The 17,266-nt window shown below is 37.5% G+C and overlaps 1 protein-coding gene across 5 annotated transcripts in view; it reads left to right on the top strand.

The window, feature by feature from the left end:
* The window catches only part of tfeb (transcription factor EB), a 63,679-nt gene that overhangs the window by 33,589 nt on the left and 12,824 nt on the right, over positions 1 to 17,266 (top strand). For 3 of the 5 annotated variants that reach the window (XM_088337782.1, XM_088337786.1, XM_088337784.1), the window contains exons 3-7: positions 4,538 to 4,636; positions 4,702 to 4,869; positions 6,232 to 6,330; positions 6,396 to 6,584; positions 8,729 to 8,818. In XM_088337782.1, coding sequence (XP_088193908.1) covers positions 4,607 to 4,636; positions 4,702 to 4,869; positions 6,232 to 6,330; positions 6,396 to 6,584; positions 8,729 to 8,818 — 576 coding nt within the window. In that variant the 5' untranslated portion in view covers positions 4,538 to 4,606. Of the gene's footprint in view, positions 1 to 4,534; positions 4,637 to 4,701; positions 4,870 to 6,231; positions 6,331 to 6,395; positions 6,585 to 8,728; positions 8,819 to 17,266 lie in introns of all 5 variants that reach the window. The other 2 variants (XM_088337783.1, XM_088337785.1) reach the window with 1 other exon arrangement.

Raw genomic sequence — 17,266 nt, forward strand, 5'->3', positions numbered from 1 at the left:
TAATAAAAATAGAGTAATATGCAAATGTGGGGAACAAGACTGTGACTGTGTCCTTTAAAATCCGATTCATCATCAGATGGCAGTTGAAAAAGGAAATCAAGCTGCCGCCAGTAAACCTAGCATAAATGAATCATGGGTGAGAAAGTGGAGGCTCTAGCGTGAAGAACCATGTATTCATATAGTACATAACAGGAGCCAAATGGGGGGTTTGGCGGTACTTAATTTAATACTGACAATGGACTCAGGATATCACAAATCAATTCCTCAATTTATACGTCTGGATTGAACAGCGGTGGGAGTTATCTAACAAAAATGTTTCCTCTCTCTTTCCATATCATCCGAGTCATTCAGGTCACTGGAGTTTCCTTAAATCTTTTAGGAACGATAAACAAATGCAATGGTTATCGTGGCAACCACCAATGACAATAACACGAAAAGACATATCTGTGTTGTAATTTAGAACTATTCTCTACAACAGGGGTCGGCAACCTATGGCACGCTGAGGGGTTAACCAGTGGCACGCGAGCGCACGGCAAAATAATAATTTTTTTTTCCATGCGCATTTTTGGTAAAATTCAGACATTTTCAGTTGCGCGCTGTGTTGTTCAGAGGCTTTACGGTAGCGCCCTCCTTCTTTGCTCCATGTGTGAGCGTGTCTGCGCCGCGCCTTGCAGAGGAGGAAAGTTCCGTGTTTTAACCCACCCACAGAAACACGCGCGATAAATAAACAAATCACAACAGCTCCTCCAAAAAAATCTCGTTCTTTTCCAGCCAGCGTGGGTAGATGACTGGGGCTTTGTGCAAAAAAATGACCGTGCTGTTTGTGCATTATGCCTCGAGAGCGTTGTACCTCGCATGTTAAGTGTTAAGGTCATTATGAGACGAAACATGAACATGAATTCAAGGACAAGTCTGGAAAGGCGGAAACGCTAAAACGCGTTGTGTCCAGGTACAGCAAACAAACGCAGACCCTGAAAACATTTGTCACTGCTACAAACGCCACCACTGAAGCAAGTTTTATCACATTGCTCACTGCATAGCAAAGCACGGAAAACCATTTACTGATGGTGAATATATTAAAGGTGTGTGTGTGTTTCAAGTTTTGATAGTTTCTAAAATAAGATTTTATTGATGAATGGTATGGTAGCTGTCCATATCACTTGATTTTGATTGTAGTTCATTGTTGATGAAGAATAGTTGAACTCATGGATGTCCACAGGCCTTTCCACATGTTGCCCGCAGTTATTTTTTAGTTTGTTGATGAACAAGAATAGTGGAAGATAAATTGGTCAGTTATACAATTTCAATGTACATCCATGTTGTATATTTGGACTGGTGTAAAATGACAGCTCTGTTGGATATAAAAAAAATGTTGTGCAAGTCATTAATCTTGGTGTGGCACACTGATTTACAAGGACATTAAAGTGGCACTCCACACCGAAAAGGTTACTGACCCCTGGCACTGTCTTCTGAAAATGTAGGTTTCACATTTTACGTAATATATCACTCGTTCGCGTTTTATTTCGGCGCAGTAGTAAATACATGCTCGTCTTTTTCATTGAAAAGGCATATGATCCAAAAACACGTGACAAACGACTCTCCAGGTGTGCGCTCGGCTTGAAATGTAAGAAATGGACGTGAATAAGTTCATTTATATGGCTGTTTAAACCCGCGGCAACAAATCCAGTGTGGAGACAAAATTGAGTTTTGTTCTTAAATTTGAGCACGTGGCTTTCAATCAGGTGGGTTATGTATTCCACAACTTATGGTATGTAGCCCCTTGAAGGTTTTTAAATGTGGATTGTGCGCTAAATGCAAGTGTTTGAATTTGTGTCTGGGCACGGTTGTGTTTTTCATGTGGGCAAGGCACAAAGCAGGCACTGTATGCCGCCCCCCCACCCTCAGTGCTGAAATGTACACTTTGGACAACAGGCAGCTTCAGCCTTTCTCAATCGGAGCTGACATTCTTATTGTACCTCACGCACAATGAGCTTTTTCTCCATCGCTTTGTCTCCTTCTGTCGATTCGGCCAATGTCCGAGTCTTCGGAACCTCGTATGACAGCTCGCAGAAGAAATTAATTGAAAAAATAGGCCAGGAAGATGAAGATGTAGCCTTCCTAGTTTGTAAGCCTAGCTTAGTCATGCAGGGAAATAAAAAGACATGTCATGGCAGAAGGGGAACCGGGACTCCCCGCTGAATGTTTGCATGTGCAATTTTTGAAGATTGTATGCGTGACAGAAAACAGAAGGTCAGGGTGTTCCCCATTACGCCTTGGCTCACATGAGCGCAGTCAGCATGTATTCAGTTACTCAATTTGGCAACCATGTGCAGAAGACCTTCACAAAAATGTAGTATCTATCCATCTACCTTGGTCATATCCCTCAAGAGGGGTGACCGACAGCAAGACAAACACATACACAATAACAAAGATAATAAAAAGGGAAAAAAAATTGCGAAAAACACACACACAAACATTAGCCCGAACACCCAAACAAGTTAGGCACCTCGGCACCTAAGTTGGTCATGCTTTCGTCCCTCCAGATGAAACGGGACACGAGAAAGCGGCCATGTCACTTGGGTCAGGGTGACACAACAACACTGTTCAAAAGCAGGCCCCGACAGCTTTCACTGGTTTACCCCTGCCGCATCATATGGGTGCCCTGCCCATCCCTTAGAACGCGTCCACACAACCCACTATCCTTTTACAACACCTTTCCACTCATTCCTATCACCAACAAGAGCTCTAGCTTCCACTAGATGTGTCTTTTTAGATTAAAAAAAATATGTATTCTTATTTTATTTATTTCATTTTATTTGGTCTCTCCTCCCAAAGTGGATCCTTTTACATAAAAGATTGGTCAATTATTTTAAGTCAACAAGAATTAGTCTTTTTGTTCTAAAGAAACAGATCAAAAAATATATGTGTTATTATTATTTTTTAATGTTTTCTTTCTCTTGTCGAACATCTTTATTTAATTATTAGTTTTCCTCTAAGTGTCTGGCGCCAAAAATACGTCGTTATGCTAGTGTTAGTTTTTAGTGTTTTTGACTGCAGCATTAGCTGCTTTATTAGCTGAGATTATATAAGCAGAGCAAAGAAATGTTATTTGCTAATGCCGCTAGTGTTTGCATTAGCTAAAAAAGGGCTAGTTCTAGGCAAGGACTGCCGAAGCAGAAAAGAAGATATAACGATCTTTATTTTTACTTTTTTATTTCATTAGAATAGAATAGAATAGATGTGCCTTTGTTGTCATTTGAATCTCGTGTTCCTCATGATGTTATGTTGTTGGACATCACATTTTAGCTATTGTTAAGACCTTAGCTAAGACCGGTAGCTCCCCATCCACCAATAAACAGAAAATCACACACCTATGCATCGACATAGATCTTGCTGGATTTTTTTCTTTTAGCCAGCTAGGTACTGTATCTAGTTATCTAGCTTTCTTTCTTGCTTGTCATCTATTTTTGAAGTTTTTGAGATTTCCTTTCCCTTAAGTACGTTATAGATCAGGGGATGGTGTAATAGTAGACTTTATTCTGTACAGCCCTTTGAGACTTATTGTAATTAAGGGCTGTACAAATAAACATGACTTGACTTTAAAAATAAAGGGAAATCAATAGTGTCTGAAATAATGTCAGCCCGGACGCCCGGGGCGTGCATCTTTTACGTCGGGCATACAACATACAAAACGTCTCCGCCCGGGTGGCCGACAAATTTTTCAAGAAAGAAAAGGAAAAAAAACGAAATATTTTTTTCAAATTAAATGTTTGCTTTATTCCGATTTCGAAATCTTAGTTCGGTTTGGAAATTTGGGGATTTCGGTTCGTTTGGGAATTTGCATACTCGGCAGCCAATCGGAAGCCTGCATCAAATAACTTCCTGTTTCCGGACTTTCCCGAACGTTATAAGGTCGTGCATTTGCATATCATTTTCCAATGTAGACGCACAGAGAACATAAGAAAAATTGAAAAGTGGTTGGGAATCAAGCCAAAACCTCAGCCACAGAAGAATTATTCAAAAGAAGCTAACAAAATTAATGACGCTACAAAACGTAAACATATATTAAAACAATGTGGAAAGAGGAGTTCACGTGGCTTGTAGCAGATGACGCAACGCAAACATTGCATGAATGAAGTTGAGTAAATACAGGTACATGCTGATGGCAGATTGAAAATAGCGATGTCATATGCATGCAATGAATGTTATAAGTAGATTTATAATAAACATAATTTTAAAGTGTTGTTCTGTTATATATTGTGATTATCAATCCTTAATACTTTGCAACAATGTTTTTTTTTTGCGCTGAGTCGTCTGATTGTATTTCAAGTTGTGAAAAATGGGACAGGCAACATTATGGCTGGGCAGGCAACTTTTCAGAATTGTCTGCCCTGGTGTCTGCTAACTTTTTCTCATGAGTTTCAGACACTGGAAATCACAATTTAAGACAAAAAATTAAGCTGTGATTTAACAGCGACAGCAGACAAACCCAATCAACTTTTTACCGCAATTCATTTTTTGTCCCTCTCCTTAGCAGATCCCTCCACGTCTCGGACTGGACTGCGGCGCATTAACTTCGTCTCGCCCTCCCCTGCCCCCCCCAGCCATGGCCTCACGCATCGGCCTGCGCATGCAGGTACAAAATCGCTCTCGTTTTTGCGGCCAATTCCAAAAAAGCTGACTTTGGCAGCTATTTTTCAGCTGATGCGAGACCAGCTGCAGCAGGAGGAGCAGCGCGAGCGGCAGCTGCAGCAAAATGCGGCCTTGCAATACATGCAGCAGCGCATGGTGGCGCCCCCTGCACCCACCGCCGCCATCAGTGCACCACAAAACTACCAGAGCATGCAGGTTCCCGTGGAGGTTCTCAAGGTCAGCAGAAGTTTGGCATACTTGCTCATTATTAATCGAATAGAAACTTCATTTCATTCTAAATCTATTTTTCATCATTAAAGAGAATGAAATTTTCCCAACTAAATTATGTGGGGAGAGGATTCTGAGGATTTTAAAAATCTATATCTTACCATAAGGGCAGCACGGCGGCACAGTTCTGGGGTCATGAGATGGAACTTCCTGTGTGGAGTTTGCATGTTCTCCCCGTGCTTGCGTGGGTTTCCTCCGGGCACTCCGGTTTCCTCCCTCGTTCCAAATGCATGTTGCATGTCAGGTTAATTGGTCGGTCTAAATTGTCCCTAGGTGTGAATGAGTGAGTGAATGTCTCTGTGTGCCCTCCGACTGGCTGGCAACCAGTTGAGGTTGTCCCCTACCCACGGCCCGAAGATAGCTAGGATGGGCTCCGGCACCCCCAGCGACCCTACTGAGGATAAGCGGTGCAGCTAATGGATGGATCGATGGATGGATATCTTAACATAATATTAATACTAGAATCACTACTCGGAACGTCACAACTAGTGCGTTTAACTAAATTGTAAAACAGGATACAATAAAAATGAAAGAAAAGTAATTTAACTGGTCAAATAATTGAGTGTGACAAAGTAACAAAAAAAAAATACAATTACTAAAATAAAAATATTTTTGGGTAAATACCAAAACGTATGCAAAACGTAATTGAATACACCCCCATCCAAACACACACATAAATTATAATTCAAACGTAATTTAAATTTTAAAAATGGGAAAGAAGTTACGGCTTTAAGATTAAATGTATTCAATTCATTAACTCTTATTTTGTTAAAATACTTCTTTCCTAATTGCATATTATTATTATTAAAAAAACAAAAAATGAAACACTCTGACTTGTGTAATACAAAATTCAAAGAAGGGAAAAGAAAAATACTAAGTTTATTTAGGGTAATTTTCCCCAAAAAGTTAAAACACATGTGTGCATATATATATATATATATATATATATATATATATATATATATATGAAATATAATTTGGTTTGATGTAGAAGCTTTTAAAACAAGTTTTGTTCACAAATATACAAAAAGAGGACAAAAAGAAACAATTGATTAATGGTCCTTTGATTCCATATTGATTATATAAAAGAAATAAATTATGATACTGCTTAATTAATTTCTTCCCAGCAATGATAATACTTACACTGAAATAATTTGAATTCTGCATGTCCTGGATGATTACAATGATTAACTTAAATTTAATGAATATTTCTTTAAAGACCGTTTGATATGAAAAAACAAAAACAAATAATAATTGAAAACAAAAAAGGCATAACTCAGAAACAAACTACACTTTTCCTTCGTACCGCAGGTCCAGACACACCTGGAAAACCCCACCGACTACCATATTCGTCAATCCCGGAGACAGCAGGTTAAAGAGTACCTCTCCACTACCTATGCCACCAAACAGGTAGCTGCCAATCTTCACTTCCATCATCGGGAAGTGGCTGAGCCTCCATCTTATTTTTCTACCAGGTAGTTCACGCAGTAGCCGGGCCAATGCCACCATCTCCCCCCACGGCCGTGGGGCCTACAGGGGGATCTGCGTCCCTTCCTCCGCCTCTCCGCTCTCCGCACAGGCGCACCGAACAAATCTTGAGCGGCAACAGCACCCCCAACAGTCCCATGGCCACACTCAACATCGGATCACATCATGAGCAAGAGGTAAACGGAATTTTAGGGAATTGCGATCGAGTATTTTTAGTATCCAAAAACAAAAGCCTTTTATTCTCCCAGTCATTCGGGCAGTCGTCTTTCGAATCACCCAATTGCTCTCTAGCAAACTTCAAATGTTTTTCTGTATAAAAGTCTGACCATAGGAATTTCTCCCAGTCTCTTTCAGGATCATTCAAGGACACTCTAGCAAACTCTAGGACCTGGACATTTACTATACACCGTCCTCTTTAAAAATCTGATTTTCTAGATTTTTTTTTTCTATTTCTACCAAAAAGTCTGACCATAGAACAGTCCTCTTCTGGACTATCCAAGTACTTAAGAGCAAACCTCTGACGGGCTTAGACATGTACAATGTAGTCTCTATATCTTTTGGTGATTTTCTGGTTTTATTTCTCTTTAGGTTTGATGCTCTTTGGATGCAATTGAGCATTTTTTTCGAGAGCAAAAAGTATGACCGTAGGAAAAGTTTTTTTTTTTTTTTCTGGATCATCCAAATGCTCGCAGGAGAAATTTGAAAGATGGTTTCAAAAGTCCTTTAAAGTGGATTGGATTTGTTCTTGGGAAATGGTGTCTGAACTTTGCAAAAAGTCTGTTGGTATGATAACCTTCCAGTCCTCTCGAGTAAAATTCAGATGGACCTGGACATGTACTGTATTTTTCTCGACTATAAGTCTCACCAGAGTATAAGCAGTGTCTGAAACTCATGAGAAAAAGTTAGCGGACACCAGGGCAGACAACTCTGAAAAGTTGCCTGCCCAACCATAAAGCTGCCCATTTTTCACAACTTGAAACACAATAAGACGACTCATCGTAAAAAAAGACCTTTGTTGCAAAGTATTAAGGATTGATCATCAGAATATATAACAGAACAACACTTTAAAATTAAGTTTATTATAAATCTACTTATAACATTCATTCCTCGTATATGACATCGCTGTTTTCCATCTGCCATCAGTATGTACCTGAATTTACTCATCTTCATTCATGCAATGTTTGCGTTGCGTCGTCTGCTACAAGCCAAGTGAACTCCTCTTTCCACGATGCTTTTAATGTATGTTTACGTTTTGTAGCGTCATCAATTTCTTAAGCCTCTTTTGAATCTTTCTTCTGGAGCTGAGGTTTTGGCTTGATTTCTAACCACTTATCTATTTTTCTTGTGTTTTCTGTGCGTCTACTTTGGAAAATTATATGAAAATGCACGGCCTTATAACGCTCAGGAATGTCTGGAAGCACCGAAGTTATTCAATGCAGGCTTCTGATTGGCTGCCGAGTATGCAAATTGCCAAACGAACCGAAATTTCCAAACTGAACGAATATTATGAAATCGGAATAAAGTAAACGTTTAATTTGAAGAAAAATCTGTCTGATTTTTTTTTTTCTTGAAATAGTTGTCGGCCACCTGGGCAGAGAAGTTTTGTAAGTTGTCCGGGCAGACGTTATTTCAGACACTTGTATTAGTCACATCCCCGGCCAAACTACGGAAAAAACTGCGACTTTTAGTCCCGAAAATACGGTACTGTGTATTTAAAAATCAGACAATGTGATTTTCAGTCTTCTTTTTCTTATTCTGTCTCTCATGGGCAAGTTTGACATATTTTATCCTTTTAATGAACTCAACTCCTACTATAGGTCATGTTCACAACAACAAATGACCTTATCGCAAACGCGTAACATTACAAGGATCGAATATTACCGCCGGCTGCATTTTACGAAGCCTCGTAACAATTTCATTAGCCTCGGATAAGCTGAAGCGGCGTTCCAGAAGCCGTGAAGCACGCTCGCTAAATAAATGTGTTGACTAACTAACGCCAGCTTTCATTGAGGTTTAAAACGCTCTATAATGGCCTTGTAGCGGCAATTACGACTTAACAAGTGACAGAAAAAACCTTTACTATGCCAAAGGCCTTTTGAACCTGGAAGACTTTGACCAAAAATCTCTCTCGGAGACGCGCTCAGCCTCGCTTTTGTCAGTCTCGTCGAGAAAAAAAGATTTAGCAGTCGTCGGAGTTAGCCTCCATGGATAAATTGTTCAATTTAGTCCGTTCTCTACTGAAACATGTGCCCGCAGGTGATTTGACCTCAAAATGTCAATTTGTAAAGTGTAACCTTAAGTGCTTTTTGGGCTTTTCCAGATGGATGATGTCATTGATGACATCATTAGCATGCAGTCCAGCTACGATGATATTCAGGCCTACATCGATCCTGTCCAGATGCCCAACACGGTAAGTCAAACAATCTCAAACCATTCGTGAATCAATGAGTGCAGAGTTCAGCCACTGTGATGATTTTTGATTCGTTTTTGGATGCCGATCAAAAACACTGAGGGATTTCTTCTCAGAAGACCTTCCTTTTGAATGCCCTCCACCCACAATACTAAGCCTTTAGAACAGTATTTTTGATAGGAATTAGGGCTGCCAGGAACCTATTGATTGGATAAATCAGTCAAATATTAAGATGATTAAAATGATAAAAAAGGTTTTATTTTGCTACAATATGAGTATATGTATTTTATCGTGTGCACAATGGATATCGATGAATATTTACTGTTGCAAAATTGTAATTACCGTAAATTCAGGACTGTAGAGCGCACCTGATTGATAAGCCGCACCCATCACATTTTAAGAGGAAAACCGATTTTGTCCATACACAAGCCACACCTGTATATAAGCCGCATGCACCCACATCTAACAAAAACGAATTTAATCCAAGCCAAACTTCAAGTCCTGCGATTGAAACTAAATGTCCTTCATTGAAGCACACAGTCCGAAAATTACAGCTGCCAAAATGAACGTAAAATGATATAGGTATTTAAAATTTGTTGCAGATTCTGTGTGCCCGTTGATAGTAATCCAAGGAAAAAAAGTGTATATTTCCAAAGGTAAGGGTGGGAAAAATATATATCCATTATTGTCCGCCGTGTCCACAAAAACTCACCTTTACCGGTACCCACTTTCCCATCAGCGTTGGCGTTTGCTCCGCCCCTCTTTTTTAATTTGCTCGTGCAGAATAAGTGTCTCAAATAAATACAAATAAATACATTACAAAAATATACAGTTGCAAATACATATTACACATATTTACAAAGAAAGACGGTACATCGAGAGAGTTTTCAAAGCTTTAATAATAATAATATAACTTTCATCCTAAACCGTGCCTTTGGGAGGTAGCCCCACGCTACTAACAAGACGCTCGCATACCTGCAAATTAGTCTGTTAAGGAAACGAATGACGTAGTCGAAAGAATTACGGCAGACCTTCCGCTTCTTCCTCCTTGGTAAAAAAATTTAAGTTGTCTTTTTCAATGTCAGAAAGATAATTTACCCTGATGACGTCGTTCCACGCTCCCTTATTTCAGTACACCCCAGCAATACGCCCGTTTGCTTTTAACATGGTGGCTGCGTCATGAGCCTAATTTTGTGCAATTCGCACGATGAGGGTATGTTTACGTCCATAAATTGTGATCTTCCTCAGCACATATATTCCACCGGTCTAAATCTTACCTCCCAATCTCGAGCGCCGCTGGTGGCCCGTTAAAATAATTACATAAATTGGCCGCATCTCTGAATAAGCCGCAGGGTTGAAAATTTGGGAAAAAAGTAGCGGTTTATAGTCCGGAATTTACAGTATGTGGTCAAGAATTATTCAAGAAATGGGTTCAGATTAATTAATTACTTAGTAATTTATGTCAACCCCAAAAACTTTAGATAAATGTATTTTGACGGATGTTAAAACAAATAATAACTTCTAGGCATTGTTAAAAAACTTAATCTAGATTAATCTCACTCCAATTTAGGTTTTAATCTACATTTATCAAAATGTTTTGTTTTTTTAGTTTATAAGGAATTTGACTCATTGAACTGCAGAGAAAGTTTAAATAAATTCATTTATAAAGTTTTTTTCTCCCATTTGGAGTCCTTTTATGTATTTACTTTACAAAAGATTTTTCAAAAAGTGTAGTGATATATTGAAATCTTTAGTCTATATTATTCCCATGCCAGTTCAGTTTTTCTGCTGTATTACTCTATAATAAAGTGTTTTATTTGACTTTTATTCTAATTTATCATTTTTATTTTCTATGCTTCTTTTATTTATCGGTATGTTTATTATAACAAAAGGAAAAACTATCCAGTGCTGGCCACAGATTGGAAGCGTTTAATGTGGATTACACTCACTCCAATCTAGGTTTTCATCTCTAGTAATCTAGTTTAAAATATGTTTCTAGTTTATAAATAATTTGACTTCTTCAACTACAAAGTAACTGTTAATTAATTTATTTTGTACTATTTGTGGGCAGCACGGGGGCGCAGTGTTCAGCGCATGTGAGGTCATGAGATCGAACCTTCCTGTGTGGAGTTTGCATGTTCTCCCCGTGCTTTGGGTTTCCTCCCACAACCCTTATGCATGTCAGGCTAACTGGCCTGTCCAAATTGTCCCTAGGTGTGAATGAGCCAGCTAATTGTCTGTCTCTGTGTGCCCTGCGACTGGCTGGCAACTAGTTCAGGGTGTCCCCTGCCCACTGCCCGAAGACAGCTGGGATGGGCTCCAGCACCGCCGCGACCCTAATAAGGTTAAGCGGTGCAGATAGAGGATGGATGTACTAATTGTTCTTCATATTTTCCCCCCATATGTAATTGTATTTGTGTCAACCCCAAAACCTTATACGCATATCTTAATTTTAAGGTAAAAATGTTTAAATGTATAAAAACTGTAATCTACATTGATCTCACTCTAAATCAGGTTTTAATCTATGTTAATCTAGGTTCGCGGTTCATGGATCCCTCAACTGCTAATTCGTTATGGCACCACTTCTTGTGTGCGTCTTGAGCAAATACAGGCTGGTGGCACCCATTCCTCTTCAGGTTGTTTTATTTTTGGGTAGAAGTTTGCTCCCCCACATGTAACAGATGGCACTGGTTTCCATGTTAACCATTAGCTGGAGAAGCTTCCTGATCTGACTCAGATACAGTGCATTTATCATCTGGTCAATGTGGTTTTTCAGTGTTAAGCTTCATAATTGCTTTATTTTTTTTATTTTTTTTAATTATTTTTAAGAATTTGAAATTAGACTGCAAAGTAATTTAAAAGTGATGAATTAATAGTCGTTTTAAGTATTTTTCTCCCATTTTTAATTGTATTTGATTTCAACCAAGAGACCTTACACACATTTATTTTAACAAGAACAAAGATGCAGAGATAGATTATAATGTTTAATATAGGATAATTTCACGCCAATTCAGGTTTTCCTTTGTAATATTGATTCAATTGTTTCAGTTGAGTTTTTTAGCAATTTTTCATTAAATTCATTAATGATGTTACAAAAAATGGGTTTAATTTAACAATGGTAAAGAAAATCTAGTGCTGGGCATAAATTGAATGTGTTGAATGTCGATGCATCTCACTCCAATTCAGGGTTTCATTTTTATCAATCTGGATTGAAATGCTTTGCTGTTGTTTTTTTACACATTAATAAGAGTTTGAATCCTTTGTTTATTTCATTTTTCAAATTTTGCACCTAGATGCAGGCAACATTGTGTCGATTTAAATGTATTAATCCTGTTGACTCTTTTTTTTTTTGCACCCAGATGCAAACAACAATGCATGACGTCGCGGCGTTTTCTTGCGTTAACAGCACGCGACAAACCTATTGATTTGTAGGTTATACACGCCGGCAAAAACACATCAATGGAAGAGCGGGCCAAAGTAGGGAAGGATAATTAAGTTGTCGGCAGTTAGAGTTCAACTTGTTTACAAGAAATTTGAAAGAGGGGGAAGGCGGGGGGAGGAAGGAGGTAAGGGGTGGGCTCCAAGGCAATTTGCGCAAAGGCAAAACAGGCTGAAAGTCCAGTTAGGGGAAAGTTCACTTTTGCGGGGATGAAAATTGGATCAGTGCTGCCGAGGTAGCGTCCCAGGAAGGCGCCCTCTCCCCTCCGCCATGAAGGAGATGAGTAAAACCTATGCCATCGTGGAAGTCCTCCAAGGAGAACAAATCCAGCTGGTGAGACAATCCAAGATGATTTTGATCACTTTTGTCGGTCCGCCGCTCTTTAATTGACAGCCACGGCTCGCTCATTACGTGTCGGGGGGGACACAGAGCTTGATTTCGGCTTACTTGTGCGTGTTGCTGCTAGTTTGAATTAATCTGACCCGTTTTGGCTTCATCGTTTGTCTGCAATATGACAGCGATGGCTCAATTGTATTGGGGAAAATGATCAGTACTGACACGTTTGAGGAGGGAGGTTGTGGGGTGGGTGTGGGGGAGATTATATCTCTGTACCCAATGAACTGATTCTGCAGAGATGTTGGCAATGTTAGGAATTATTTAAAAAAATATATAATTAGAGATATTATAGTCATTATTGTCTACATGTATTATATTTATTTTTTTGTATTTTTATTTATCATATTAGTTATTTTTGTATTATATTATTGTATTTTATCTCCGTTTTTTTTATCATATTCTATATTATTTAACATTGTTTCATATTTTCTTACATTATTTTCATTTATTTTGTTATTTATTTTTATCACGTTGCATATTTTTTAAGGGATTATATGTTGTCGTATTTAGTAGTATTTTCATTAGCGTTTAATTTATTTTTTATTATTTTGCATATAAAATTTATTGGAATATACATTTTGATATTATTTTATAAATATATTTTTGCACTTGTTATTCTTAACATCTTATATTTTCATTATTTATACTTTGTTTCCATTTTTATTTATTAAATATTATATAAATACATTATTATTTTAATATTTTTTTTTTCATTTCATTTGAGTTTATTATTTGGACCATATACATTTATTGGATTATGATTTTTTTTTATTTTGTAGTACTTATTTTTATTTCATTTTTCTGAGTATTTATTTTTACATATATGTATATTCTATTATTTTGTGTACTTTTATTGGATTAGTATGTATTTTTCATTATTATATATTTTAGTATTTGTTTTATTTGTTTTTTGACATTTTTATCATTTATTTGTATTCTGTTCCCATTGTATTTATTTTATTAAAGTGAATATATTATATAGATATTACATTTTGTTTAGATTTTTAAATTTATTTTTATTGTTGTATTTATTTTTATTTCATATACCTTTAGATTATTTCGCTATTTTGATTTTATCTTTATTATATTTTGATTTGATCTTTATTTTGTTGTGTATTATATTTTTGAATCGTTGTTGTTTAATCTGTTTTGTTTATTTTGTTATATTTATGATTTCAGTTGTTATACAATGTATAATATTGTAATTTTTAATATTTTTTATGTTTTTATCATTTTGCTTGTATAACCTCATGTTATATTTATTATTATCATTATTTTAGATTTCTTTGTTTGATTCATTTTTATGATTTTTTTTTTTCTATAAAAAGAAACGAGTCAACTACACCTGCTAATCCTGAACGGGGATTTAAGAGGCGTACTCTTGGAATTCTTGGAATTTCGAAACTTCGGGAATGCCACCGATTACCAGGCACTTATTCACAAGTTGATCTTAGTGCTTTTACTTCTGGACTCGTACAGTCAAAAAGGTCTTTAAATATTTTTTGGGTGGTCATTCCGTTGAAATTAAAGTGCTTCAGCGGTGTAATTTCATTTTTTTTAAATTAATAATTTATAGATAATCATGATATATATTATAACATCTGGTCAACGCATTCAGTTCCATCGAAGGCAATAAACGGAGAACCTCTATTTTCCATTTCAACTATCTGGCCGTTATTAGGATCATTTCTGTTGCGTTACTCTGAAACAGTTGGGTCCATAAGATCCCAATCTGGGTCAAGCACAGACCAGTTCGTCACTTGGGTTGATTTTACCCAACTTTTAGGGCATTTGTTTTTGTGATTAAGGGCTTTACGAATACAGTACATTTGACTTACTGATAACTAATAAGGTTAATTTGTTTATATTATATCATAATGGGGGGGGCGCTAGTTAATATTGTAAAAAGACAACCCCTATCAAAAACTATTGGACAAAAAACAATAACTGAGCAAAATTTTCAATTTAATAGTCATTTTTAAACATATTTATTTTCATCAATTCATTTTTATTTTTATTTTTTCTTTCAGTATGATTAATTATGATTATTACTCAGTATGATTAATCTATCCATCTATCTCTATCTCTCTCTCTATATATATATCTATCCCTCTCTGTATCTATATCTAATCACTACCCTATCGTAGGAATGGCGTACATAAGACTATTGTCCACACATCGAGGAGCCCACACTTCCTTGTGTTGCTTCCTCTCTCCAGCAAGAGTGTGACGTGACCACGCCCCCATTAACGGAGCCTTCCGCCCGTATGTGTGTGTCTTGCTGTCGGTCACCCCTCTTGAGGGATATGACCAAGGTAGATAGATAGATAGTGACTTTTTTTTCTCCAATTTGAATTTTAATGTAGTGAAAAATGTCCACCAAAAAAAAAACAAAAAAAAACAATGTTTTTTTATCATTAAATTTGATCAGTTTTTAACCAAACCACCCAAAAAACTAGATTAAATGAATCCAAACCTTGTATGCATCCATTCCTGACCACATTTTGCCTTATTTCTCCCCGGAGTGATTTCAAAGTGTGAAATTTCCATACACAGAAGCCTTATAGATAAGCTTATCGCTTCCTTTTGACTTGTTTATCTTCCAGCCATCATTAGCCTCTTTTGCCCTCACGCTATGGAATATAACACTTGAAGAAAAGCGGTATTGATTGACAAAATCCTTTTTTTTCATATATGATAAGTGCAACCTTTTACGAGTTCTACAGAGGAGTGAATAAAGCCATTAGAGGGCGATAACAGCCGGTCAATCATTGCCTGCGTTGTCAAGTAGCCCTTAGGTGTGATATTATCACATTACTCTCAGTTAGCCGTTCTTTACAGCGCACTAAACACCAACGAAGCCTTCATAAAATCACTACGGCAATCGCATAAACGAGTCATCTCTAGTTTTGCCCGTTTGACCTTGACGTTGTGTGAATGATCGTTTTTCTTTGATTAGGCTAAAGAAGAACGTCGGATGTAAAAGAAACGCAATGGGATGAGGGTGCAACTTAGCACTACCAGGGCATTAGAAGCGGTGTTTTCAATGTTTCTATGTGTAGTCAAGTGGTAAAAAAAACAAAAAACAAAACTGTGTTACTTTATTAAGAACAGGGGTCACCAACGCTTTTGAAGCTACTTCTGGCACAAAGGGGTAAAACAGTGTCTGAAATAACGTCTCCCCGGACCTCCGGGGCGTGCATCTTTTACGTCGGGCGTACAACTTACAAAATGTCTTTGCCCGGGTGGCCGACAACTTATTTGCTTTATTCCGATTTCGAAATCTTCGTTCGGTTTGTAAATTTCGGTTCATTTGGCAATTTGCATACTCTGCAGCCAATCAGAAGCCCGCATCAACTAACTAGGTGCTTCGGACTTTCCCGAGCGTTATAAGGTCGTGCGTTTGCATATCATTCTCCAAAGTGGACGCACAGAGAACACAAGAAAAATGGATAAGTGGTTGGGAATCAAGCCAAAACCTCAGCCCCAGAAGAAATATTAAAGAGAAGTTGAAAAATGTATGACGGTACAAAACGTAAACTTACATTAGGAGCATCGTGGAAAGGGGAGTTCACGTGGCTTGTAGCAGACGACGAAACGCAAACATTGCATGAATGAAGAGGTACAGATACATACTGCTGGCAGATAGAAAACAGCGATGTAATATACATGCCATGAATGTTATAAGTAGATTTATGATAAACTTAATTTTAAGGTGTTGTTCTGTTATATTTTCCGGTTATCAATCCTAAAAAAAATGGTGTCCTGTAATTTTTTGTCATGAGTTTCAGACACTGGGTAAAAGTTTGATTAATTGAGCAATGTTAGTTTTTCTCCTCTCGACGGCGCTCTTGGTTAAATGCAATTTCTAGTTCAATACATTTCCAGTGCAGAGTTCCATCGAGGGCTGGGATCTCAAACTGAAAGGCAAAAACTCAACAAAAGTAACCTGTAAGATGCATCCAATGTCCTTCAGGCTTCAGTTCAACAGCAGTGATTATTTCCTTCGAACACCCCAGCAGCCCCTTGTTTTGCAATTAAATTCTAATAAAATATTCCCGAATCACTATTATAATGACGCTATAAGAGTCTTTTCATTCACGAACATTGCACTATTATTATGACTTAGGCCAGTTTCTAAGCACGACGTTTTATGCGCAAGTTAGCCATTGACTTGATGAAAAGAAGCTATAAAATGATATTAACTGTCAAAAGATTTTGACGTGTTTATTTGTTCGCTATGTTATTAAAATCCCCCAAAAACAATGGTTCCCACTACAAATAAGCGTAACAGGGTGGACGGACTGCTGTTGTCTTGTTCCACGGAAAGACTGAGGAGATCATTTCTTCCTCATGCCATGAGGCTCTCAAACTCCACCCGGGAAGTAAAAGCCCACATTAAACCCCAACCCCACATTTGCATATTACCCTTTTTTTATTACAGTGTGTATCTTCCGTAGCACTATTTAAATACTCAATATCAACACCTTATTTTGGGTATTTTTGTATTCTATATCTTTATTTTATTATATTTTTCAACACAAGGATACTGCTGGAAGTGTGAATTTCCCTACGGGGATGAATCAAAGTATCTCTCTATCTCTATATCTCTC

The sequence above is a fragment of the Urocampus carinirostris genome, chromosome 6 (assembly GCF_059441175.1).
Source record: "Urocampus carinirostris isolate Australia breed hairy pipefish chromosome 6, RoL_Ucar_1.0, whole genome shotgun sequence".
NCBI lineage: Eukaryota > Metazoa > Chordata > Actinopteri > Syngnathiformes > Syngnathidae > Urocampus > Urocampus carinirostris.